At 47.4% G+C, this 27,789-nt stretch overlaps 1 protein-coding gene across 11 annotated transcripts in view; it reads left to right on the forward strand.

The window, feature by feature from the left end:
• Phc2 (polyhomeotic homolog 2) overlaps positions 1–27,789 on the forward strand; it is a 90,794-nt gene extending 63,005 nt beyond the window's left edge. For 10 of the 11 annotated variants that reach the window (XM_090335288.1, XM_090335294.1, XM_090335291.1 and 7 more), the window contains 8 exons: positions 452–864; positions 1,109–1,274; positions 20,569–20,771; positions 22,185–22,314; positions 22,977–23,091; positions 24,034–24,175; positions 24,934–25,210; positions 26,437–27,789. In XM_090335288.1, the coding sequence (XP_090191414.1) occupies positions 452–864; positions 1,109–1,274; positions 20,569–20,771; positions 22,185–22,314; positions 22,977–23,091; positions 24,034–24,175; positions 24,934–25,210; positions 26,437–26,591 (1,601 nt within the window). In that variant the 3' untranslated portion in view covers positions 26,592–27,789. Of the gene's footprint in view, positions 1–451; positions 865–1,108; positions 1,275–5,834; positions 6,097–20,568; positions 20,772–22,184; positions 22,315–22,976; positions 23,092–24,033; positions 24,176–24,933; positions 25,211–26,436 lie in introns of those variants that run through there. The other variant, XM_090335297.1, reaches the window with a different exon arrangement.

Below are 27,789 nucleotides of genomic sequence, written 5' to 3' on the forward strand. Positions count from 1 at the left end.
CTGGCATCGAGGACTACTGTGTCCATTGACTTCCTGTAGGAGGCCTCAACTGAGCAGAGCCAAAGGTATGCATTGGGACTGTTCATGCAAAGCTGGATAGGGCAGTTGGGGGGACATGCAGATTTTGCAGGCATGGAGAAGAGTAAAGGAAATGAGAGAGAGAACATAGTACACTTAGCATCCAATGTTTCTCTCAACAACTGGAATGGTCAAACCTTCCTTGAAGAGGTGAGCTTTGAACTGGGTTGAGACAATAGCCCAAAATGCCCAGCATTTGGCATAGGAGGAAAGCTGGAGAGAGGGTTCTGAGCTCTGGCACTGAACCTGCCAGACTCTAGGTGAAGTCTGGAAGAGACAAAAGTCTCTGAGTTTGGGAACTTTATATTTGGGTATGAGGGACATGGCAAATGAGGTCCTGCTATGCTGTCTAACATGGGTTTTCCCCCTGCAGCTTATGCTCAACTTCAGCCACACCAGCTCCTCCCACAGCCATCAGCAAAGCACCTGCAGCCCCACTTCGTGATCCAGCCACAGGCACAGCAGCCACAGCAGCAGCTGCTGCAGTCCCAGCCATCCCGGCTTGTGCCCCAAGCCCAGCCCCAGCTTGCCTCAGTTCCCCCAAGCCTGGCCCCACAGCCCAGCTCAGAAGCCCATGCCATGCCACTAGGCCAAGCTGCACCAACCCTGCCACTCCAGTGTCCCACATCCCATCTGCACAAGCCTGGCAGCAGTCAGCAAAGCCACCTTTCCACACCAGATGCTGGATCTCAGAATGGACATCCTGAAGGCATGTCCCATACCTCTCAACGCAGGCTCCATCACACCTCAGCTGTTATCTTACAACTACAGCCTGCTTCACCTGTGGTGAGTAAGCCAACACCCATATGCAGGGAGCAGTGGGAAGCACAGCTCAGGCAGTCCTGCAGCCACAATTTAGCAGTTTCTTGCTCGGTGGGATGAGTGTTGAAGTCATCACTGGGTATCCCACAGGAGAAAAGAATAGGGCTCTGCCAAACAGAGTGATGAGTGACTCATCAAGTTCTTGTTTATTTTCTGCATTCCACAGACACTATGGTAGTGCCCAATCTCTCTGTTCTGTCCCTTGCAGCCCCATCAGTCTGGCCCTGATGACTGGAAGGAAGTGGGAACAGGGGAGAAGAGTATACCTGAGGCTCGGCCAGTTCCATCCCCACACCAGCAAGCCATTGTTACTGCCATGTCTGGTGGCATGCCTGTACCCAAGAGCCCCAACATCCAGCAGTCCCCATCTCACGGTATGAAGCTATGCAGCATAGAAGGTTCCTTGGGGGAGGGGAGGAGTTGGCTTCCTTACCATCCCCTGACACATTTCACTTTGGTGTCTAGAATGGGAGGGTAAATGTGCCAAGATATGAAGGAATCTGGGTAGCAGAAAGCAGGATGGAAGTAAGGAAATGAAAGGGGATATGGAAGACAAAAGAATAAAAGGGTAGAGAAAGCAGAGCTGAAAGTTCACTCTCTGAGGCCCTCAAGTCATTGCAATAGGATATATATGCAAATGTTTGTGCCAAGTTGAGAGCAGAGGCAGTAACCCAGTTGTGGTGCTTTTCACTTCACCACGAGAGGGAGTTCTTGAAATTGGAAATGAGGAAAGAAAAGTTCTATTTCTCAGAGATAAGGAGAATGCCTCAGAGGAGCCAGAAGGGGACTCGGAATTAACTCACAGAAAGCATCTCTAAGGGAACTGTGCTTAGCTCTGGGGTTCCCATCTGTCTGTGAGTTATAAGTGAAACTCACCATGGCTTGGGTTTCTGGAGTCTGCTGGACCACTCCATCCTAGTGGGAGAGTCACAGCAGTACCTCCGCTCTCTGCAGTGATCCATTTGCTTCCCATCCTCTCCATGCCAGTGTGCATAGCAATCTTGGCCCAAATCTCAGTGACATTCTCAGCCACAGCCACCAACAGTGCAGGAAGGCAATTCCCAGTCACGATAGAAGTGTGTATTGCCACTGTGGGTGGGCGAGGGAGGAGAAACAGATTTGGGAAATTGAAAGAGAAAGAGAAGGGAGACAAGGTAGAGCAAACATGTTATATGGTCCTATAAGGGACAGGGAATGGATTGAGGTAAAGAAGACCAGACAAACTCAAAGGTAGGAAGAAGGTCATCCATGTGCCTTAGTTCTTTTACAATAATAAAAGGCTCACCATTTTGAAAAGCAGTGGTTGAGTGTGGGAAAGTAGTTGCCTGGCATGTATGAGGCCCTGGGTTCAATCTCAGCACTGCAAGAGAAAGAAAAAAGAAAAGCAGACCATTCCATTGTGAAATCAGCCATCAGAAAGTTGCTCTACTAATTAAGCAAAACCTTCTAATATTCTAGAATTTGGCCACCATTGGTCAGGATTCTGTCATGTGAACAGTCTGCCTCATACACACTCTGTTGGCAGTTGTCATGTCTCTAGCATCTCCCATAATAGGAGAGAGACAGCTAGACAGGCAGACACAGACACAGTTAGACAGCCACCTTCTAAGCTAAAGACTTGAGACTTTTCTTTTTTTTTCCTAGTGTGGCACATCAAGAGCCACTCATTTTGATTAGGCTTGTCTATATACATTCTTTCTTTTCCCTAATACTCCTAAGGCATGACCCTTCAAATTAATCACATTAATTCAAAATATAAAAATCCATTAATGCTGCCGGGTGTGGTGGCTCCCGCCTGTAATCCTAGCTACTCAGGAGGCTGAGATCTAAGGATCCTAGTTCAAAGCTAGCTCAGGCACTAACGACCATGAGACTCTTATCTCCAATTAATTACCAGAAAACCTGAAGTAGCACTGTGGCTCCAGGGATAAGGCAGTAGCCTTGAGCTGAAGAGCTCAGAGACAGCACCCAGGCCCAGAATTCAATCCCCACGACTGACAAAAAAGAAAAAAGAAAAAAAATTCTTTAATGTTTATGAACCTTTTACTAGGCAGGACTGATTCCTAGATCTGTGGGGAATGATAGGAAGAACTGAAAATTTGTTGAGCCCTATTGTGTGGGGAGTATTACTCTATATAAGCCCTTGATAGATAAGTATTATTCCCATTATTCATAGAAGGTACAAAAGCCTGGAGAGAGACTGCAGGTCACCCAGCTATGAAAGAGCAGAGTCCTAGCTTCACTCTGGCCCCTAGTGTAGCCACTTCTGTTCCCATACCTCAACACACCTCTGTACATATAACCCCACATAGGTCTTCTAGCCCATGGGAATGGTGCTGTAGGTTCCCCAGAGTACTATGTCAACTGAATTTCAAAAGACTGGATTTAGTTTTACTGTGGGGATTTCTTTTTACATGAACTGCTACTTTTTAAGACTCCTCATTCTCAAACTTGTGCAATTTATATTTTGATTAAAATATAATTATTTACAGCTGCTAAATATCATCCTTAGCCCCTAGTTCTAGCCTAGGAAGAAATGGTTACTAGCTAACATTCATCAAACTCTCAGTTTTTACATGTATTTCTCCAGTTAATCCTGACAATCACCATCTGAGGTAGGAATTTTTGAATACCCACTTTAAAGATGAGAGAACTAAGGCAGTGAGACAATAAGAAGTGAGACAGGAATATTTTTATATCTGTTATCTATATCTTATATCTGCTGCTCATTAGTCTAACCCCTCTGCTCAACTTTGATATAACTTAATCACATAACTTATATAACTTACATAGTATGTTTTCCTCAACATTTTTTGTTCAAGTATTGTTTTCCAACCACATCTAAGTAAACTGTCATTCATCTTCCATTTCCCATCTTATCCAGAAAGCCATCAAAACTCTTTCTGCAATCTAGTCCGAGTGGTAAACATATAGCAAATACCCTGCTCTTGAGGTCCTATCTCTTGAGAGAAGTAGTTTTGCAGTGGAAATAATTGTTAGCCACTGGAGACTTTTAACTGGCCATGTGTTCTGTGTATGTTCTGAGTGCCAACTCTATGCAAAGCACCCTGGGATGGGAGCTACTTATAGAGAGAGAAATAAAGTCTGTACCTACCTTCAAGGAGATTACAGTCTCCTGAGAAAGATGAAAAGCATGCAGGAAACTGTAAGAAAAAACTACAATGTGATGGATGCTATAGGTGGATCTTAGGTAAGTGCTTTCCATGTTTGGAGAAGGAAATGTCACTGTCAAGTGGAGATTAAGAGAATAAATTTCTAGGAGGAAGTGGCACAAAGCCCCAGGGCTACATACATCAATTTGTCAGTTGTTGCTCATCTCGCAAGACAATGATTTTTAGCAATTTTAGCGATCAGCAGAATCCTATTTCAGGATAGGTGAAAATTCTGTGAGATTCAAATTTTGGTCTTCAGAGTAAAGTTCATTCATGTACACCATATGGCTGCTTTCATACTCTAGCAGTTGGGGCATATATCATGTGACTTGTAAAATCTAAGATAATTTCTCTCCAATCCCTTACAGAAAAAGTTCACTGTTCTTGAGTCTGGCAGTAAAGGCTAGGTAGGATCTGGCCATGCAAACCTCGGGACCCAGCATTGCAGGCAAGGCAGTAGTAGTGAAGTGAGAGGCTGCAAGCATGGGCAGGTTGGGAAGTGGAGAGAACGCCAGTATTCTGTCCTTGCTAGTTTGTAAAGCAGATCATAAGTGTAAGAAATGTAGAGGCAGAGAGGGAAGGAAACGTGAATATTAACGAAAAGGGGATTTGAAAACTTGGAAAATACCAAAGAGGGAGGGGACAGGAAAGAGAATGTAAATGTTAGCAAATAGTAAATAAAGGTAAGACTTAGAGCTGGGCGGGGGTGGCTCACACTTGTAACCCTAGTTACCTAGGAGGCTGAGATAGGAGAATCCAGGTTCAAAGCCATCCCGGGTACTAGAGAATGTGAGACTCTTACCTCCAATTAACCACTAGAAAACGGGCTGTGGCTCCAGGGGTAGGGCAGTTGTCTTGAGCTGAAGAGCTCAGGGACAGAGCCCAGGCCCAGAGTTCAAGTCCCACGACCCACAAAAAGGAGAGGGGGGGAGGGAGGGAGAGAGGGAGAGGGAGAGATTAAGACTTGAAACACAAAGGGTTGAAGCTGGTCCTGGGAAACAAAGTGAGAGGACACTAGAGAATGAGTGCTCCGTGGGGAGGAGTAGGGATCCTCAGCGCCCGGACGAGAGCGAGCCCTGTGCCACATCCCACGGACGTCTCTCGTACCCCTTACCTCCCTCCGGCGTGTTTACTGCATGAAGGTGTTCTGCCAGAACAACTCGGGTTAAACTCGCGTGTTTGGGAAAGAAAACGAGCGTTTATTGGGCTCCCACTGAGCGCCGGGCACTGCAGGCAATTTGTGGGTCAGTCGACCCTCACATTAAAGCTAACGGGCAGGGATTACGCCCTTTATGGAGGTAGGACGGGTCCCTTCGGTCATTACTTCACCTCTCTGATCCTCTGCTCCCAGTGGGGAGGATAATGACCACTTGGAGGGCTACTGTGAGCGACACCGAGAGGGTGGCCTGACACATCCTGACCCTCAATTACCGAGGGTCGTCATTACGAGGCCAACCTCGGAGGCCCCAGCGAACGAGGCACCGAGGCCAGAGTCACCCGACCCCGCCGGCGGGGAAGGTGCCGGCCAGGCCAGTCGCGCGCCGACCCGCGCTCGCCTCGGGAGTACGAGCCCCGCGTCCCCGCCGCGTCTTCCGGAGGCCGCGGGGCGGGGCTCCGGCTCACAAAGGAAGCGCGCGGCCCGCGTCCGCCGCCCGCTCCGCCCCGCCGCCGGCCCGGCCCCGCCCTCGCCCCGCCCCGGCGGAGGCGGCCCGGGAGCCGTCCCGGACGCGCCGCATTGTCTCCGCGGCGCTGCAGCCCTCGAGCGCCTGCCGCGCGCGCAGCCCGGCCGCCGCCCGCGCCCCCGCCCGGCCTCGCGCCCGCCCGGGCCAGCGCCCCAGTCGCCCTTTGTCGAGGCCGGCCAGGCCACTGCGGTCGGATGCGCCGCGGTAGCCCCGGGCCCCGGCTCGGAGGCTCCCGGCCGAGAGGAGGCGGCCCGCCCGGGCCCGGGACCCCGCGCAAAGCGGCGCCGGGCCGAGGGGCTGCGTAGGCCCCGCCCGGCCAGGCCCAGCCGGGCCCTGGACAGGTCAGTGCCGGAGCGGGGGAGGGGTTCTCGCCGGAGGGCCGGGGCCGCGCAAGAAACTGGGCGCCGCCCTCGAGGCCGCGCAAGGCGGCCTAGTCGGCTGCCAGGCGGTGCCAGCCGCGGCGCTCGCCCTCTGGGCGCCGGGGAGGTGCCCGGGAGCCGCCGCCATCTCCTGGGAGCCGGCTGCGCCTCCGTGCGCCCTCGTCCCCGCACGCCCCCGCCCCGCGCGTCGCTGCACGGGTGCCCGCCAGCGCGGCCTCCGGGCCGGCGGCGCCCCGAGACGGCACCGCCGGCATCTGCCGCATTTTACGCGGGGCAGATGTTCCCTGTGCCCTCGCTAGAGTTTAGTTCTTGATCTAGTTCTGCCTCTGGAGGTTTTTATTGGCTGGAAAAAGACAAGCCGTTCTGGGCTCGTCCTGCTCCGTTTTTAGAAGAGTGTTTTTTCCCTATCCCTCCTGGCCAAATGTGGGTATGCTGCATTTGTTGGTTCTTATTTAAGTCGGACTCCACACCTAGAGATAATTGTCCTAGGCCTTAATTCGAACCGGTGGTGAAGCCCCTGCGTCCCACCCACTTTGTGAGATGCTAGTTTGTGCCACTTGAGACCCTCCACCCTACCCCCACTCCTGCTGCCTGGACAGATTTTTACTAACATACTTTCAGTTCTGATCGACTCGCCTTCTCACCGCAAACTGCATCTGTGCCATCTACAGAAGACCCTTTTCTTTTCCTCCTTTAGGGATCAATGACAGCTTTCTCCCTCTGTTTTTTTTTCCCATCCTTGATCCTTAATCCCTTCCATTAGCATACTGGGCCCAGCGGATTCCTTGTAAAATAAACTGCCAACCTAAATCCACCATATGCCTCAAAGTTTTCTAGGACAACTTCAACTAAGTGATTCCAGCCCCACTGTCTTTAACAGCCCAAGTGTCTCAACTTGGGGTTTAAAAAAATAATGTCACTTTCACTGGACCAGACCCCTGCTGTCCTGGCCTTTTCCAGCCCTTTGACCCTGGAGCATACTGAGTAATCCAATTATCATTCACCTGGGATTTTCCTTCCCCTCCTGAGTCAACCCAAATGTTGGAGCTGCCAGGATTTCTAGGTCAGCATGAACATTATAGGATAGGCAGAGGAAGCAAAGAAATTCCTTTTTTGTGTGTGTTTCTGAACACCCTGCTCCTCTCTCTTCCATCTCTCCCTGCACAGGACACTAGACCTGTGTGGGTGTACCTGTCTCTTAGGATTTAAGTTTGGGTTGCATGAGTTGTAGAGCATCATATTATTTTGACTCTAGAATTTTATCTTTTTGTGGGTCAATGGGACTTGAACTCAGGGTCTTGGTGCCTGTCCCAGAACTCTCTTTTGCTCAAGCCTAGTGCTCTATCTACCATTTTGAGCCACAGGGCCACATCCCATTTTCTGGTAGTTGATTGGAAATAAAGAGTCTCATGGACTTTCCTGCCTGGCTATGAACTTTGAACTGTGATCCTCAGATCTCAGCCTTCTTAGTAGTGAGGATACTGGCCAGTGAGCCACCAGTGCTTGGCTTAAAATTTTTGTTTTGAATGTTGATACACTGGTCCAGCCAAGCAAGATTGTTTCATTTAGATAGACTTAGCACACCTTCATTACCCTAAAGCCTTCTGTTTTAGGGAAGGCACTGTCCTAGGCCCAGTGGAGAATTTCACAAAAGTTCTGAGTGAGCATGTGTGCATGCTAGTACTAGGGCTTGAACTCTGGGGCCTGGGAGCTGTCTTTGAGCTTTTTGTGCAAGGATAGTGAAGTACCCCTTGAACTATGGCTCCTTTTCTGGCTTTCTTGGTAGTCAGTTGGAGATAGTCTCGCAGGCTTTCCTGCTTGCCTGACTTCACAACCTGATCCTCAGATCTCAGCCTTCTGAGTAGGATTACAGGTATTAGCCACTGGCATCTGGCCATGAAAGCAATTTTAACACATATCTTCCAACACCTGGATTATTTGGGAATATTCACACTTGAATCGTCTTATAAACCCTGGTTTTCCATTGTTAATATCTGCCCCTAAATTTCAGCCCCTGCAAGGTGGGACAAGGGCAGCTTGTTCCACAAAGGGTCTGATACATGGGGAGTCATGTTCTTGTGGCACATGCCCTTTCTAGGCACTGTCACATGAGATCTGCTTCTGCCCCTGCCTAGCCAAGATCTGTTTCCAAGCTTGTCTCTATACTTCTTGGGAAGAAACCTGCTGCCCTCCTCCATCTGCAGCAGTAGGAGTTCTTTGGTCATTGCCTCTGCATTCTCTATACTTTACCTTGGAGTTCCTCTATTCTTCAGCCTGTCTTTGGCCTTCTAGTTTATGCTGACTGAGCTCCTAGCCAGACCCCTTCCCCCAGCTCTGACCCTGTGCCTGTTAATTTGCCCTGGCTTAGCCTCAGAATCCATTCTTTTTTTCAGACCACATCCTTTTTCCTGTCTTACTCATTTCCTGTCTGAGATGCTTCAGATCCTTTAGTCCTAATCTTTCAAGAAAGAGAATAAGTGAAGAGGAGTCTCAGTGGGTAGATGACCTTACAAAGCTGTTCTTTTCTCTACCCTTGCACACTCTTACAAAGGTTGTCTTTTTAAGGAAACATACACACAAAGGAAAAATACTGTCTCAGAATTAGGAATTTCTGTGTGTTCAAGAATTCCTTTTATGTCTGTATTTCTCTGTTGTGAATGTATAAAGAGGTAGACTTAACGATCTTAGAATCTTCCTGTCTCTGTCCTCCCTTAGGTTAGGATCTCATACAAGATATTCAGTACCCATTTGTCCAGTAAAGTTCACCTAACTCCTGTCAGAGTCCTTTCAGCTACCATGAATCAGTAAGCTAAAATGAAATGAATGTTAATACAAACTAGGGAATAGGGTAGCAGTTCCAATTCTGGTCTTTAGCATTTTAATCACCAAGGGGTTTTTTTTCCTCCTCAAGTGAGTGCAAGTTGTGTTAAAGTTCTCCGCAGTGTCCAGTATTTAATCTCCTGACATGGTCATACTCATGAAAAAATAATACCTTCTGAAGATATGCTAGAGGTATATCTACTAGAGGTGAGAGCAGGAATGTCAAAAGAAGTGATTTTCCTGAGTGATGATTCATGCTTTCATTTCCTTGGCTTTGTGCCATTTTGCAGTTGAAAGGTGAAAATGGTGGTTTTTCTCCATGGTCAGGAAGCTCTTGTGTGTAGTGTCATAAGCTAGCTGCCTGTCCCTCCCATCTCTCCTTTGGGCTCCTGTCCCATGGAAGAGCAAGGTGAGGACTGCTGCCTTAGTCAACTATGAAGCCATGTGTCAGTGGCGCTCTCTCAGGGACTTAGACTCAAAAGCTGGACTTACATTGATTTACATTTTGTTTACTTTGAATTACTAGCTACATTAAAACACTGCTTTGATATTTGTAAAGATATTCAGAGGCAGTCTACTTTACATCATAGATATTTGGGAAGTCATTAGGAAAATAATAAATAATCATTTGCCTATGTCAGACAATGCCTATGCCTTAGAAATCTGGAAATTTTTACCCTTTAGTAATGAGAGTAGAATGTAACTGACCTCAAGAAATGAGCTGTTTTGCCAGGTGTAGTAGCTCACGTCTGTAATCCTAGCTACTCAAGAGGCTGAGATCCTAGGATCACAGTTCAAAGCCAGCCTAGTCACTAAAGACCCTGAGACTCTTATCTCCAATTAATCTCTAGAAAATGGGAAGTGGGGCTGTGGCTCCAGGCATAGGATGGTAGCCTTGAGCTGAAGAGCTCAGGAACATTCCCAGGCCCAGAGTTCAAGACCCAAGAACCCTACCCACCCCCCCCAAAAAAAGAAAAGAGCTGTTTTATAGTTAACCCAGAGTTATGACGGTAGGAGTTTATCAGGAAACATGGCACATTTCAATAATAAATTCTAACTGTGGGATTCATGTGAGGCCATCTGTGCCATAACTAACATAGTAGTTATTTTACGCTTCCCTTCCAACTTATGTATAGACAGCAGAAAAAGATGTGCTTCTCTATCTTTCTAGTTTCCAAATAGTATTTAGTTCAGATTGGCCCAAAAGAAAAGAACATTCTACATCTGCTAAAAAAATGGCTGCGGTAATCAGATTGTGATGCCAGTGTGTACTATGATAAGCTGCCAGTCCCTCCAGTGTCTCCTTTGGGCCCCTATCCCAGGGAAGAGCAAAGTGAGGACTGCTGCCTTAGTCAACTCCTATGAGGCCAGATGTTGAGGAGAGTCCAAGTTTGGTATTTTTACTTTAAGTCAAGCAAATGTCTATTTCCAGGATGATTTATTAGCAGTGAAATGTCATTTCTATTAAGAAAATTTGACTGTTAGATGCCATGTCATCACCAAGTCCTCTGCAATAAATTAAGGGAACCAGGCTGATGCCTTGTATTTGGAACTGTTGGCAAGAAAATGAAAATTCGTGACTACTAAGTTATTTTTAAAGCTCCTGCTGCATGGCTATTATATCTTAAATACTGTGTAATTATTTCTAGTTACTGATATCTTCAGTATATTTGAAGACATCCATATGTGACCCAAAGCAACACAGCTATATTAAGGCATTGGAAACAGCTAAAGCAAATGACACTTTCAATTAAAATAAAATAGGGTTGGGAAGCATCATTGCTCAAGTGTGTTTGAATGCCTGCCTAACATACACCCCAGTACCACCAAAAAGAAAAGAAAAATGCTAAAATGTTGGGGTATAGCTCAATGACCGACCACTTGCCTAGCATGTACAACAGCTATGTTGAAAGTTACTTCAAAAAAGAAAAAACAATTATGAAGTCAGTCTACTTCTCTGGGCCTTCTGTAATCTGTGTTAATCTGTTCTGTCAATTGACTGGTGGCAAATGGGATGACTGCAAGCTTAGGCAATGATCACAGAAGTGGTAACAAAACAATCAGAAGGATTGATTTGCAAGATGAGTATTATCTGGCATATATGTAGTTAGGAAAGCTGAGACTTGGTGCCCTTTCATCTCTACTGACTGCCCCCCCATATCGTTACCTAGTAAATATTAGTGATCCTAAGTTGGTAATAAAAAATAAATAGGTCATCTTATTGTTATCATGAGCCTTGTTATCATGAGCCTGAAAATAATTAGGACATCGACTAAACATTTCTGGATATCTTTTTGTAAACTGGCAGAAATTCTCATCTTCCATGAATTTATCTTTAGCCTTGTAAAAGGATTTCATTTTACAAGCTACATTGCCAGCTGTTAGTACAAGTTTCTTAAATTTACTTTTCTTGATACCAAGTAGTTCCTCCTCCTTTTGTCTCAAAGTTACCCTTTTTCTCTTTTTTTTTTTTTTTCTGGAGTTATTCTGCCCTGTCTACTTGGTGACACCAAGACCCTTTATGAAAGCTTTGCATAGAAAGGCAATCTGGAGCCAAGGCGCAGTGGTCACACCTGTAATCCTACTCAGAGGCTGAGATCTGAGGATCAAGGTTCAAAGCCAGCCTAGGCACTAAACAACCTGAAACTTATCTCCAATTAACCACTAGAAAACGGGAAGTGGGGCTTGACTCCAGGATAGGGTGGTAGCCTTGAGCTGTAGAGCTCAGGGACAGTGCCCTGACCAAGTTCAAACCCCATGACCCACAAAAAAAATAAATGAATAAAAAGAAAGGCAATCTGGGGGACCGGAAGCATGGCCTAGAGGTAGAGTGCTTGCCTAGCATGCACAAACACCCAGGTTTGATTCCTTGGTACTACAGACATAAGAAAAAGCCAGAAGTGGTGCTGTGGCTCAAGTGGTAGAGCTCTATCTAGCCTTGAGAAAACCCAAGGACAGTGCTCAGGCCCTGAGTTCAAGCCCCAGAAATGCCCCCCCCCCCCAAAAAAAAGGCAGTCTGGTGTTTATCTTGTCCGTTTGGTCAAATGGCTGTGGCTGAAGTACAGAAGCATTTCTCTTACATTGCAGTCTTTGTATAAGTCCCGAATCCTGATCTCAATAATGCAAGGATAGGACTCCTTAAGCAGACCAAAACCTTGGGAAACATAGACAGTGCCTCCATTTGGACTCTGGCTAGAAAAGGCCAGCTTCAGTGAGAATGAGTGCTTCCACTGTGTTGTGCTCCATGATCTTAAATATAATTATTTCACTACAGCCAGTAGTGAAATACTATATGGATAAGGAGATTGAGACCATGACAAGCAAGGATTTAAGCCTAGGGTTTCTCTGATCTTAGAGCCTTTATGGCCATGTAGCACTGTTTCAAATATTCAGGACCAGCATTTCTCATAAATTCTGTAACTTTGACAGACACATAGTATGACCCCATGCTTATGGGTAGTGAAACTGAACTGAGCATGTACTGAGTGACTGATGTCCACAGGTCGTCATGGAGCGAGCTTGAAGATGCCCCAGATCTGACCTAGAGCACATGTTTTTCCAACATTGCTGTTCTTCCTTTCAGCTCCTGATGGTATATCTGAAGAGCTGCTTTCCTGTTGCTGTTTGAAATCAGCATCTGCAGGAGCACTGTGACATAAAACTACCTGGGAGTCTCTGGCCTTAGATACTGGCATTCATGGCCAGTGCTAAGCAGAATTCTGGTGATTCTGCCTTGAGATCCTGCATCCAGAGCTGGTACATTGACCTGTTCAAAGTCACATTGTGGTCCTGCAGGGGCTGCTGCCACTGCCTTTGACCCCCATTCCATTTTGGGTATTCAGCCTGTGGGCTAGAAGCAGTTGAACAGCATGGAAAGCCTCCATGAAGCAGCACCGGGGAAGGCAGCTAGCTATTCACTCCATTGATTTCATCCCTCTACTCCGGGTAGCAGCTTGAAAGTCATTCAGCTGTTTATAATTCAGCTTATGTGCACTTGAGCTGGGGATTGTGGGTGAGTCATTAGGGCCCTCTTTGCCTATGTCCTGTGAGACAGCATGAAAGTCAGCTGTATGGTAATGGCTGCCAGCAAGGGAGGAGCCAACCTCCCTAATAGGCACCTTAGTCAGAAATACTCAGCCCTGTTGCTTAAGACTCCAGAAGCATTCTTTTTCTCCAGTCCTGCTAATATAGACTCAACATAGTCATTCTGCAGTGACACTAAGGGCACCTAGCTCAATGGCTCTCAGGATCTGCCAATAAGAAAGCTAGGGTGTGGATCCAGGGCCTCACCTCATACCTGAAAAGTTTACCACTGTGCTAGGCAGAGGGCTTCAGGGATCCTCCTGTGACTGTTTCTTCCCTTCTCTCTGGAGAGGTTCTTCAGAGCTGCTGTTGCTGCTGCTGCTGCTGCTGCTGTTAGCAGTGCTGAAGAAGGTGCTCCAAGGCTAGCTGTGCTAGTTTTGTACAAGGGAAAGAGGTCTTGGCAAGTCTCACAGCTCTGCTCTTAACAGAATTGAAGAGGGTATAAACATTTGGCATTGGTTCTTGGGTTCCTTGTGGCCCTCACAGAACCCCAGGGTTGAAAGAGACCCACAAGCTTCCAACCACTAGGAATGGCTTTGGTGTACATTCCAGAAGATACTGTCTTCCAAATGACATTCAGTCTCTCCTTCATTCTAAAGCGCATCCTTGTAGCATGCACAGTTTGCATGAGAGATGCGTGTAAAGCATAAATTTAGTGTTTAAAAACTGGTGGGGAAAGTGAGCTACCTTAACTATAGCATTACAAATTTGGAAAACATGGTATGGTTAGCCTGTTTAAGGCACATGTGCTATTTCTTTTTAGATGTCTTGAAATACTGAATCTGGGTTGTAGGTTCTGATGAATGCTTCTGTTCTCATGAATGCTTTTCTTGCTAGTCCAGGAATCCTCTTTGGAAATTAGCCCTCTTAAGTCCTAGCCCTTCCTGACCTGAATGCTCCAGACTACACCTGGCTTCACCGTGTCCCAGAATGCAACTTTATTTTCCCCCCAGCCTTTTTCCAAGTGCCCTCATGCAGTTCCATGACCAATCAAAGGCAGCCCTCCCTCACTCATCCACCTGGGCTGCCTACCCAGGAAAATCTAAAGCCCTGGGTTCTTCTCCTTACTGCCTTTGTGACCTAAAGTAAATCACTCAGCCCTGAGCCCAAGTTGCTTCATCCCCCAGAATAAAGAATGCAGAGTTGGGCCCTTCTAACTTTAATCCTAGGCCATATAGTACCCTGTCATCCAAAACTGCCTTGTGGAACTTACCTGAAGGAATGGTTCACTGCTAGGTGTAAAAGACTGCATGCTACACTTGCATTTAAAAAAAAAATCATTATCCATATGACTCTCTGTAAGTGATGGGCACTGAGGTCTATTAGGGTGCTCCATACTGCCCCCCTGTCATCCCAAGCACCTTCCTGCCCTCTCCTGGAGATTGGGAAGGAATCAATAAATTGGTGCTTTTGAAATATCAAGAGCCTCACTTTCAGATAGGACTAAAGAGTTTGTAAAGGGTGGTGCCTAGATACTTGCCTTCAGCTTACTGTACTGCAGGGCAGCTAGCCAGGGACACTTGAAAATGGCTATCCTCTCCTCGCTGCATCACTTAGCAGCTCTACCTAGGGTCTCTGGAACAGGTTCTTTAGGACCCCTAACTGTGGCCACCCTTGTCACTCACTGGGCCTGCAACTGGAGGCCCAGTGCCAGGAGCCTGGAGCGAGTCCGCTTTTCATAAGTGGCTTTGTTGAGCAGAAGGGAAAAAAAAGATAATCCTTGTTATCCTCTTGATCCTTCCTTATTTGTTTATTTATTTATTTTTAATTTCACTAGGTCTGTCTTGAAACTGGGCAGGAGTAGTAAGATGTCTTTTAAGTGAAAGCGTGAAAGCGCTTCCTTCTCACATCTAGAGAATGTGGAAGTTGTCCAGTGACCTGTGGTGGAAGTAAAAGTGTGGCATTTGTTTGTGTTGTTTCCTCCACAGTCAGAGCAAACAGCACTAGACATCTGAGATGCCCCTTGCAAATACAGTAAGTACTAAGCCACAATCCCCAATAACTGATGGTGTGTGTCCTATCTGAGCTTGTGAAGAATATCAGAACTATTTCCATAGTGGTTAGATTTTGCATGGCTGGAAATGTTTGACCTGTGTCTTCTATTGATTGGGGATCTTAATAGGAGTCCTGAGAGCAGGCCATTTTTCTAGGCATCTCCCAGCTTTAGCCTCTAGAATTCATCCTGTCATGCCAAGTTCCTGAATGTAGCATAAATACTCCAGATACTGGGGTTGCCCTCCAGCCTTCAGAGTCAGGCTTCATGCTGTACTTTCTCCCTGCTGAGGAAACCTTTACTGTGTCAGGAAGAAGTGGGCCAAAGAATATTTTAGGTAGGTCCCCAGAATTACCACTCTTAGACACAAACCAAGCCTTTTGTAATCCTCTATTGCAGAAGAAGCTTCAGAAAGCAATTCACAAATCTCTGTGCCAAGTTGCTTGTTTTGGTGCTTGAGAAACCTGAACTCTGTTAATGATAAAGACCTATGACTGGATTCTTTGGGTCAGCTCCTGTAGGCATAGAGGTAACTGAGTACATTATAGCACTTTGGTGTGCTTAGCAGAGGTCATCACCTCCAATGCAGGTAGTTTTACTGATAGAAGAAGCATAGAGAAGACCACTGAGTGGTACTTCTTATTTTATCGGGCAGGCTGTTTCTGCCAGAATAAAGGCCAAAATTGGGGAGCAACCTAAAGATTGAACACTCCCCAGCAGGTACCGTTTTGTTCTGACCCAAATATTTGGCACTTTGTGGTCAACATCAGTTAAAGGCAAGTTAATGCTCCTGAATGGAACATGGCCTACCTTCCTCTTTAGCCCTTCCAACTAAGCAAGTTCAGCCCCCACTGTTGAGGTACCCAGCTCTGTGTGAGGCATTTGAGACGTGTGGGAATCCCCCCAGCACTCTTAAGTCCGGGGAGAATGGTCTAAAGAATTAAGTAAGGAATGGAATTCCAAACATAGAGTATTTCTTTGTCTCTTTCCTCTGGCCTCTGGGCCTGCAGGGCAGGTTTCTGCAAGTTTCACTGTTTAAGCGGCTTTCCCCCAAGCTGGCAGAAAAGCAGTCTGGGAGACAGGGAGAGCAGATAAAATTAATCTCAAAATGCTGAGCTTGGCAGGGGGTGAGACTGTTTGGTTATTCCAGAAATAACTCAAACTCCTTTGTTAATAAAGCAGATGATGAGCTCTTGGCCTTCCAGATAACTGGAAGGCAAAACAGCCACCAGCCTTTATTGTTCACAAAACAGCCTACCTTCTGCCCCTTGGATTCCTTCTGTAATCTGCCCCAGGATTATAATGGAGTGAAGTTACTAATGTTATAAAGAAAGGGGTTTATTATTAGTTTGTCCTCTTAAATTCTTGTTTTTTTGTTTTTGCCAGTCCTGGGCTTCAGATCAGGGCATGAGCATTGAGCACTGTCCTTGGGCTTTCTCAAAGTCAGAGCTCTACCACTTGAGCCACAGCACCACTTCTCGCTTTTTTCTATGTATGGGGGACTAAGGAATCGAACCTGGGTCTTCGTGCATGCTAGGCAAGCACTCTACCACTAGGCCAAACTCCTGGTCCCTTAAATTCTTTTTTTTTAAACTCAGATTCCAAAAAGCCTTTGCTTCTCAGCAGTAAATGCTGAGTTTGCTTTAGAGCTGGTACCTACATATTGAAAGACTCTAATCCCAAGATATAGGCCCCTTGTCTTACAGGGTTCATTAATAGGCACAGATCTGAGAGATGGGGAAAAGCATGGAACCCCCAGAGGGGATAAGAATATCAGGAATTGCTTGGTGATGAGTACCAATGAAAGGCAAGGGTGATCCTAGAATTCAGAGGAAAATAGATTAATTCCATTTTAGTTCTGTTAATACTGGAAGCGTCATACACCAAACCAGGGGAGTTACTCACTTGCCTTTATGTGTGTGTGACTCTGCTGACTTATGCCTGTTACCCAGGTACTACTAACTAGACCAGAGGCTTAGTCACTAAGACTGAGTCTAGGCAATTTAGCAACACCCTTCCTCGAAATTAATAAATAATAAAGCAAAATGATCCAGGTAACATTGACTCATCTGTAATCCTGAGTACTCAGAAGGCAACCAAGTCCTGAAACTCTGGTTTCCAATTAGCCACCAAAAAGCTGGAAATGGAGCTATGGCTCATGTGGTAGAGCAGCATCTCTTAGGGAAAAAACCAAGGGACAATGCCCAGGCCCCAAGTTCAAGCTCCAGTACTAGTATGAACACACACACACACGAGTCTTACCAACCATATATCTTAGGTGATTAGTCCAGTAGTGACTGGACACCTGAGAGAATATAGTCAGAGAAGATGATAGTTAACTTGCACTGTTCCCCACAAGTACTTGGAAGGGTGGGAGAGGCCTGGAGGAAAGAAGATACACTGAGTCATGAGTGGCCCCATTCCTGGCCTTTACCTGACCCCAAGAGCATTTCTTGAGCATTTCCCAGGAGGTTAGTGCTGCTTGCAGTGCTGCTCATAGCAACACAGTAAGGTAGGTATTAACATCCTTATTTTGCAGCCTGTGAAGCAGGACTGAAGGGAGAGATCAGGATATGCCATAATTATCTCTGTGATAGAAAGCAGCCTCTAGCCCAAATCAAAGTCTATGGTTTCGCCCAGTCTTTGTGGCTGTAAGAAACAGAACCAGGGTGAATGGGATGAAATTAATAGGAACACGGGCGACTCATTCTAAGGAATAATTGTATTATGCAAGATAACAATGAAGTACTTCATTGGTAGTGAGTTCCCATATCACTTGAGGCATTCAAACAAGTGCTAGGAAATCACTCTAGGAGATGTTCAGTGGTAAGAGTAAAATGGACTTCAGAAGTATGTATTTGCTTCTTTGCGTATTTAAAATACTAGAAAAAAGCAGAGGAAACATCACATAAATGCAGGCTTACATGTTTACAACTTAAAAATTGAAAATTTTTTATTTACTTATTGACACTTAACTCTTCTGGCTATTAATATATTAGAAAGAGATTTCTCAGTCCCCTAAATACTTTTACTGTTTAGAAAGATTTAGTTCAAAAGGGGGATTTTTACATACGCAGAAAAAAGCTGGAAGTGGTGCTGTGGCTCAAGTGGTAGAGCTCTAGTCTTGAGAAAGCCCAGGGACAGTGTTCAGGTTCTGAATTCAAGTCCTTAGGACTGGCAAAATAAACTGGTTAAAAAAAAAAAAAAGATCTGGACAGAAAATCCAAAAGTACTTAACATTTTTTCAAATGAATATGGGCTTTTAAGGGAAATTTTCTAACTTGCTGATGTGCTTTTGTGTCAGATATTTTCACAAATCATCTTTATTCACATCTGTAGAATAATGTCTGCTCCACTCTGAAGGTGATGTGGCTGAATTCTAGAGGAATGAGTACTATAGACACTGTGTTACCTGTGCTTTCTCATTAAAAAAAAAGATTGGTACAAAGCGGGCACTAGTGGCTCACACTTGTAATCCTGTCATCTGAGGATGACAGTTCAAAGCCAGCCTGGACAGGATGATCTGTGAGACTTTTACCTCCAGTTACCAAAACACCAGAAATGGTCACTGGCCTTGAGTTCAAGCCCCTGGACTGGTAGGATTCGTCTGGGTTTTGATCCCCACGATTAGTAGTTTGAAAATAAACTGGACAGGAAAAAGATGTGCCATGTGGCCCAGTTATGAACCTTACGCTAATAATTAGGCACTGAATCCTTTTGATAATGATTTGTATTCTGTCAGGCTGTGGGTGTGGGTGTGGGTGTGTGTTTGGTGGGGTCAAGGCCTGTGCTTGCGAGGCTGAGTCTGTTCCACTGAGCCACCCCTCCCACCCTGTTTTACATATCCTATTTTTGAAATAGGGTTTTGGGTTCTATCCACATGGGCACTTTGCTGGCCAGTCTATCCTGGCTCCATGATTCTCCCAGTCTCTTGTAACTTAGGATCACAGACACACTTCTGTGGGTAAAGAAGTGGCCTCTTAAGCCAAGTGCCAGTGGCTCATGCCTGTAATCCTAACTACTCAGGAGGCTGAGATCTGAGAATCACCTGGGCACCAAAGTCCACCAGACCCTATCTCCAGTTAACCTTCAAAAAACCAGAAATGGCCTCGCAGCTCAAAGTGTTAATGTGCTAGCTTTGAGCTAAAGAGCCCAGGGATAGCACCGAGGCCCAAGTTGAAGCCCCACCACCAATAAAAAAGGAGAAAAAAAAAGTGGCCTCTTAAGCTTGTTCTGCCTGGACTGGCCTCAGACTGCAAGTAGATCAAACTTCCAAGTAGCTGGGATTACAGTCATGAATCACCAGTGTCTAGTCTTTTGGTGGTATTTGGGATTTGTAATTATGAAGTGAGGAACATCTTCATAAAAACTTTCGTTTAAAAATTGCTTAAGTAGGAGTGGGAATGTGGCTTAACGGTAGAGTGCTTGCATAGCATGCTTGAAGCCCTGGATTCAATTCCTCAGTACCACATTAACAGAGAACAAAATTACTTAAGTAACAAATGTACTGAAATCATTTTCAAACTGTCATACACCACTGGGTTATGTTTAATATTAATAGAAGGTTTGTTGGAATGAAGTCCCAGTTTAAAGTCACTTCTACTACCTGGGTGCTTGGTGGTGGCGGAGAACAGGCCTGGAAGGCAAGTGGGGAGAGTTGACAAAAGTGAGGTGGGGAGGCCTTGGTCCTCTAAAGCATTGAGGCACTGCCAGGTGCTGTTGAGTGGAAAGGAGAAATGGCGCCACTTGTGACACATTTTGGAGCATTGCTATGTCTTGGATAGAAAGGAAGCCAGCCGAAGGAAAAATACTTTGGTAGTTTGTCAACAGAGAGGTGGAGGGTTGGCTTTTGGTGTGAAGCAGGGGTCTGAACAAGAGGTTTGATGGAGGGGGAGGACACAGGGCCAGTAGAGACAGCACAGAATGTCACCACTCTGCCCACAACTTTCATGGTAAAGGAGAATAAATATATTTCAGTGCCATGACCCCACATGACCATCTGAATAATCCAGACCATGTGATGGTGTTCCCTGGTGATATGACTCCTAATTTCTCTTGCTGTCTTATTTTACAGGGTTCATTGCTTTGACATTTTAGTAGGCTCTTAAAATCCAACCTTCCAAGGAAAATGCCCATTCACTTAACTGCTGTCCTCTCCAGTCTATCATACCTTAAGACTCTATATAGTTGGGCTTCTCATCCTCATTTTAGACATCGCCTTCATGCTATTTCTATCCTCAGAGAGCATATTGCTTATTTGCCCAAATCAATACTGCCCAAGGCCTTGCCTCCTCCAAACCAAGGTTCTTGTCTCTTAGTTTGTTCATAGCCACAGTGGGGGAAATGTGGAAACACTGCTAGCCAATTAGAGCTATTCTTCTACAACCCATTGCACTCACCTGCAGTGTATGTGCACTGGAGCTGTACCTTTGTCATTGAGAGAGGGACTACTTGTGGTGTTGTTTCCTTGCTGTTCTCCCCAGGCCTGGCCTCTGTTCTGATCTCCACTGCTTTGTTTCCTACTCTCCCCTGTGCAGAGACAGGGCAGGGCATTGTTCATGCACTGACCGACCTCAGCAGCCCCGGCATGACCTCAGGGAACGGAAACTCTGCCTCCAGCATCACCGGCACTGCCCCCCAGAATGGTGAGAATAAACCACCACAGGCCATTGTGAAACCCCAAATCCTGACGCATGTTATCGAAGGGTTTGTGATCCAGGAGGGGGCGGAGCCTTTCCCGGTACGGACTACTTCTTTTCCCCTCTCTTTTTTTAAAGTATATTTTGGATGTATATTAGAATATTTTTACATATCCATGTAAATTTTCTGAAAAAAATGTGAACAGTTTGCTCTTTCTTTGCTAATCCTCCAAAGAGTGTTGGAACCATTTCTTTCTAGGATTCAATGTCTCCAAAGTCCTCAATAATCAGGAAAATAATTGGCAAGACCTGTTAGATAGAGGGTGTTTGGTGAGAGACTGTAGACCTTGGAAATAATAGACATCATCATTTTTGGTGTCAAAACCTTGAATGGCAAAACTTTGGCCAGTTAGAGAGCAAAAGCAACCTGCCTAGCACAGGGTTCTCAAGATACATCAGAAACAGAGACAGTGCAGCCCGTTTCCCTGGCCACGGCCTTGAAAGGTGAATAAGACTGAGGGGCATTCAGAAAGTGTCATCAGAGGTCTGTAAAGCAAGCATAAAACCAAAGGTCCAAGATGTTTGATTAGAGCACAGCAACCAGACCTGGTTCTGGTATGCTGCCAAGGCAGGCAGTTTGTTCTGTGGGTATGCAGAGCCTGTGGCCAGTACACACTAGCCTCGTGCGAGAACTATCTGGCTGGATACCATCTTCTGGATGCCATCTGCCATTGCTCACTCTTTGGATCCATGAATGGTTTGAGTAGACAGAAGAGAACTGCATTGACTTAAAATGGGTGAACTGCTTTCAAAACTGCCAAAAAAACCCAAATGAGTTCTTGTCTTCTCCTGTAGAGGTTGACCAAGGCCAGAGATAAATCCACAGAAACACCTTAGCTGTAAGAAGCTAGGTCCTCCCGGGGCTTCTGGAGAAACACTGGGAACTCACTGGTCTCCTAGGCAGATGTGACTAAACATCACACTAGCATCACACTAGAGTTGGACACTTTGAGAACTGGCCAGGAGACTACCCAAACAAAAGTGAGGACCAAAGGAGTGAACAAGGAGGCCTGAGATGCTGGCCACCACAGAGGATGGCTACATGGGTGCTGAAATGGGGTGCTGAATCTCTTTCATAAACACACTCAAATGTACAGACTTAGCCTTGCCCCTACCAGCGCTGTGTGAGCACCAAGCCTGTCACTTGATCTGGTGCTGTAAGAAACCTCATCTCTGCCCTAGAAGAATAGATACTCTCCTGACCATCCCAGTCATCTACTGGTCCTGGACCGAAGCCATTCCTGTACTTTGGTGCCTACTACTCCTTGCCTATGAGCTAGATAATAGGATCAAGCCTTGAGTTGGGCACTGTGGCTGATGATAAAGGCAGGGGAGGTGTTAGGAGGGATCTGACATCTGCCTGGCTGCTTTTTAACTTGTAATTGTAATGAGGCTGCACAGCAAGGATGTGTTCTGGCTTAACCGTCCTGTCCTTCATGTCATCTGTCCTCTAGGTGGGACGCTCGTCCCTGCTGGTGGGGAATCTCAAGAAGAAGTATGCCCAGGGGTTCTTGGCTGAGAAGCTTCCACAGCAGGACCATACCACCACCACTGACTCTGAGATGGAGGAGCCCTACCTGCAAGGTATGCACCTTAGCCGGGGATCTCAGGCCTTCTGAGTTGATAGGAAGGGAAGGCCCAGACTCCCCCTTTCTCATTGTCCAGGGGAGGTCTCTGAGCAAGGATTCCTGTCCACTGAGCCTTGCCACAGTCTCTTTGCCCCTAGAGAACAGGGAACCATTTGTTGTCCCTTGCATCTCCAGGCCTGCTCTAGCTAACCACCACCTTAAGAGTTGTACTTCCTGTGACACGCATTGGCAGGTCCCAGGAGCAGATGCGAGGACAGCAGCAGGCAGGGTCACCTCCCTTTGGCTGCCTCAGAAGCCTGTACTTGATAGACTGGTCCCGAGGTGGTGTGGCAGTGGCCGAGCAAGGACTACACTTGGTACACGTGAGCTCCTGTTTCATTCACACTCATGAAGAAGGGTGTTCACTCGCACACGTGTGGTACCTTAGGCTCACAACGCTCAGAAAAAAAGCACCTGTTTAATTTACCAGATGCCAGAAGTACAGCCCTTCTAAAACCAGTGGTAAAAGCACTTTAATGTGTTTCTGACAGATCCACTGTGTCACACCCATAGAAACATGAAGGGGAGAGTCAGGCAGAATACAGAAACCTGTATTGGAGCTGTCACGGGCCTGTGGGAATTCTTCCTCCACACTTAGCCATTTTCATTACTTTTCAGAATCCAAAGAGGAGGGTACTCCCCTCAAACTCAAGTGTGAGCTCTGTGGCCGGGTGGACTTTGCCTACAAGTTCAAGCGCTCTAAGCGCTTCTGTTCCATGGCTTGTGCAAAGAGGTGAGTGACCGCATCCCCGTTGTCGTGAGCAGCCCTTCATTTGTTCTCAGGATTTCACCTTGGAATCCTGGTCTTACACCTGTCCTCCTCCCAGTAACTGCCCACCTGGTTGGCCATAAGCACAGCTTATCCAGATGCCTATTCCCTTGACCTGCCTGGTGTAGCGTTGCATCCCTAACACACTGAGCCTGAGAAACCAGATCCCTGCTTTCCCCTGGTACCTTTTTAGGGTATGCTCTGTACCAGAGACTTTGTCTAGAGCCCCAACACTAGCTATAGTGTCCCTGTGATGACCTAGCTTTAGGGATTGATGGGTAAAATAAAAACTACTGTGATTTATTGAGAACTTGCTATACATACGTGGTATTGTGCTAGTCAGTTGGTATGCACTGTAAAATAACTGTAGGGTAGCTTTACATCTGTCTCAATGATATTTACTGCTGTCTGCTTTGTAAAGGTTGGAAACTAAGACACAGAGTCATTCCAGATGTCATATAGCTAGTGAGTTTTAAATTAGGGAATTTAGACTTTTCTGAACCTAAAACCCTGTGTAATCTTCATATCAAAGTCGGAAGCAGCTGAGCTTGAAGTCCAAAGCCCCCAGAGGTAACATGTGGGTGTCAGGCAGTGGTACCCTGCCTGTCCTGCTAGAGTTCCTGTCCTCAGCTCTCATCCCCTCAGGCTATGCCAGAAGTAGCCAGAGCCTCTTAGCCAAGCTTCACCTGGCTTGTACTGCTGGGCAGTGGACAGACGTTTCCTGGCACAGGTCTAGTGTGCTCCAAGTGGTTGTGTCTTACATCAGTGACAATAACCTCATGTCACTATGACACCATGCTTACATGGTAGCCCAGAGTCATCCAGCGGTGCATGACGGAATCAGGATTCAAACCAATGGGTAGTCTCAAACTTTGCCTAACAGCTTGGTTGCTCTTATTCTGACAGGTACAATGTGGGGTGCACCAAACGAGTGGGACTTTTCCACTCAGACCGGAGCAAGCTGCAGAAGGCAGGAGCCACAACCCACAACCGCCGGCGGGCTAGCAAGGCCAGTCTGCCACCACTTACCAAGGATACCAAGAAGCAGGTGAGATAGCCAGTTCCTTCCCTCCCGACCCTGTCACCCTGGTCCCTCCCAGCAGCTCACTGCTGCACCCGTCCCACACGAGTCTCAGATGAAGCCTTCCTGTGTCCCGTAGTAGATCCCTTACAAAGTAAGGGCCTTGCCCAGAGCCACCCCCCCCCCGCATGCAGTTGAGCTCCTTGACTTCCGGGCCGGGAAGATGGGACCTCCCATGTCGGCCCTGTGAAAGCAGGCTGCTTGGGTTATCCCATCTCACGTGGAGGCCCTGCAACCATTTTGTCCCATGGACGCTGGATCACTGAATTTTTGGAACTCCCCACCAGGAACCTGGGCATTTGTCCATTCAATCATTTTTAGTCCTCGTTCCATAGCAGGAACTCCTCTTAGGCATAAAGGCTCCAAGGACGCAGTCTTAAAGGAACTCACAGTACTGTGTGGCCCTTCTTAATCATCCTCTGTTTGATTTTGCTTGTGGTGGTGATAAAAAGCTGAGGTTCCTGCTGTTCCAGGTAGTTCCTAAACCCATAGAGCCCAGATGTACAAGATCACCTCTAAAAGAAAAGGTTCAGATCACTGCAGAACAGTAAAACGCGTGGGGCAGTACACAGCTCAGAGATGGGACAGCAGACAGGTGCTGCTTAATTCAGGATGCCATGGTGGACTAAGCAGAAAAACGGACTGTTTGGCCTGCCTTTGCCCCCCAGAGCTGCCAGTGATGGTTTGCTCCCCTTCTGAGGAAAGCTCTTTCTTTCTGCTCCCAGTCAACAGGCACTGTACCCCTTTCAGTTACTACTGCCTTGCAGCTGACACACAGCCAGGAAGACTCCAGCCGTTGTTCAGATAACTCAAGCTATGAGGAACCCTTGTCACCCATCTCAGCCAGCTCATCCACCTCACGTCGCCGACAAGGCCAGCGGGACCTGGAGCTCCCTGACATGCACATGCGGGACCTGGTGGGCATGGGGCACCACTTCCTCCCCAGTGAGCCCACCAAGTGGAACGTGGAGGACGTCTACGAATTCATCCGCTCCCTGCCAGGTAAGGCCTGCCTGGAGCAGCACAGACTGAGAGGGAAGGCGTCCAAGATGGAAGTAGTCCAAGATAATAACTCAGGTTCTAGAAGTAGGCAGCAGAAATTAAGAACACAGGCTTCTGTCTAGAGAGAGCCTATATTCTAGCCCAGAATAAAACTGAGTAATATGCCATGGCTATCATGTAAAATAGCTACTGACAGGGAAAATGGTTTGTGCAAAATGCAGACCCTCTCCTGGGGCAAGAAGAGTATCAGATGGGAGCATAGGACATAAAAACTAAACATTGTCCAAAGGGCAACTGCCCGTGGCAGCAGCTGGAGCACAGGGGCAGAAGGTCCAGAACATGGTGCAGCCGTGGCCCTTAGGACAGAGACAAGTGTGTCACACCTGGAAGGCAAATCTTACAGCACTCTAATGTTCCCAAGGGACTTAAGCCTCTCTTCTTTCTGCTACTCTTGCCTATCTATTCCCTGAGTCAGGTACTGATGGCAACCACAACTCTGCTACTTGAGTGGAGGATGAGCTGGGCACGGTGGCTCACACCTGTAAACATAGCTACTGAGGAGGCCGAGATCTGAGGGTCAAGGTTCAAAGCCAACCCGGACACCAAAGTCCCATGAGAGTCATCTCCAGTTAACCACCAGAAAACCAGAAGTGGTGCTGTGGCTCAAAGTGGTAGAGCAGTATCCTTGAGTTGAAGAGCTTAGGGACAGCGCCCAGACCCAGAGTTCAATCCCTATAACCAAGGGCGGGAGCAGACTTGAGGTCACATAGAACTGGGTTCCGATCCCTGCATACTATGTGTGGTCATAGTATGGTTGCTGTAGGTAGGTAAGGACCTCAGAAGGGGCAGCAGTGCCTCAGGTTGTTTGAGGTTGCAGCCAAGGACAGCACGCAGGTCTTGAGATTAAGCCCCCAAGCAGTCACCAAAAAAATAAAAGTCTGTAAGGCCAGTTATCCCTGATCCAGCGCAGAAACCATCTGCTGTCACTTGGGGAGCTTCTAACTGGTCACCTGTCAGTGCAGGTGGTGGCACAGAGGTCTGAACACAGGCATACATGGGACTGAGATTCAGGCTCCCTCCACAAGGTCACAGCCTCTCAGGCTTCAAGATAAGAGAACAGTAGGGTTCTCAGGGTACAATTCTGGGCTTTAGACCCCAGCGAGAGGCTGCTGGGAGGGAATGCTTGGCTCTCACTCGTGCTGACTGAGGTGTTCCCTCCCCTTCAGGCTGTCAGGAGATTGCTGAGGAGTTCCGTGCCCAGGAGATTGACGGGCAAGCCCTGCTGCTGCTCAAGGAGGACCACCTGATGAGCGCCATGAACATCAAGCTGGGGCCTGCTCTGAAGATCTATGCCCGCATCAGCATGCTTAAGGACTCCTAGGGCCAGGGCCAAGGGGTTCTGGCCCAGAGCTCCTCCTCCCCGCCGAGCAGAGCCAGACAGACATTCCTGAGGGGCCTGGAGGTGGGGCCAGCCAGAGGGAGGGGGCTCTCCCTAGGGGCATAGCTGGTGAGGAGGTCTGGGTATCTCCTCAATGGCTCTCAGGGGCCTTTCATTTCTGTGGGAGGGGTAGAGAGGTAGGTTGGCACAGAAGATGGGGCTTTATGCTTGTAAATATTGATAGCACTGGCTTCCTCCAAAGTCCCAATACTCTAGCCCAGCTCTCCTCCCCTCCCTCCGTCCCCCGTTTTCCAGGGGATTATGGTCAGGGCTTCCCAACCTGTGTTGGGTTACTTCCAAGGGCAGCCAGCAGGCCTGCGTAGAGGTCTCACAGCCCTTGCCTTCCTTCCTCCTGCTTTCTTCAGGCCTGGTTAGCCTTCCGTTGCCAGCTTCTCCCACTTCATCCTGTGTCTACAGCAGTGGGCTCCCCCACCCGCTGCCCCTTTGCAGGAGGAGAGAGAGAAGCTGGTCCCAGTTTGGCCATGCCTGCCGGCACAGACGCCTTAACGCTGTGTGTATGTATGACTGTGTGACTGTGTGGGGCCTGAACTGACAGACATGAGCTGCCCTCTGGCACCTCCAGGTGTTTTGTAGCAAACAGCCACTTAGTGCTTTGTCCTGGACTCCTCTCAGCCTGAGGATGGGGAATAGAAAAGGGCAAAACCAGAATGGTGGAGATTGGATGGCCAGGAGGTCTCAGAAAGCCCTCCTCACATGGCGACACCTCCTGGGTGCCCTGCTGTTTCCAGCAGTACTGAGCAAGCTGTGGTGAGCTGTGCCACACAGCCCAAGGACCACACCAGGGTCACCTAGCTGCCCACCCATGCAGTCCCACAGTAGGGCCAGAGCACTGGAGGGAGGGCGCAGCTTGGAGGCACTGGGTGGGGAGGTGCTCTTTGACTCCTCTTCCCGCACTTCTTTGCTAGAGCTAGAGCTAAATGAGGCAGGGCAGGAAGGGCGAGGGCCTGCCTCTGACTTGCCCTGTCCTTACCACTCCTAGGGAAAGTCCAACTCTCCACAGGAGTGGTGGGCACCCTTTTCAGCTCATTCTATTCCTCACCCACACCCCCAGGCAGGGTTGGAAATGAAGGACTTTTTTAAGCTTTTGTTTGTTTTTTAAAAATAAAACCTGTAAAATCTT

This window comes from Megascapheus bottae, chromosome 6, assembly GCF_031878675.1.
Source record: "Megascapheus bottae isolate mThoBot1 chromosome 6, mThoBot2.hap1, whole genome shotgun sequence".
Lineage (NCBI taxonomy): Eukaryota > Metazoa > Chordata > Mammalia > Rodentia > Geomyidae > Megascapheus > Megascapheus bottae.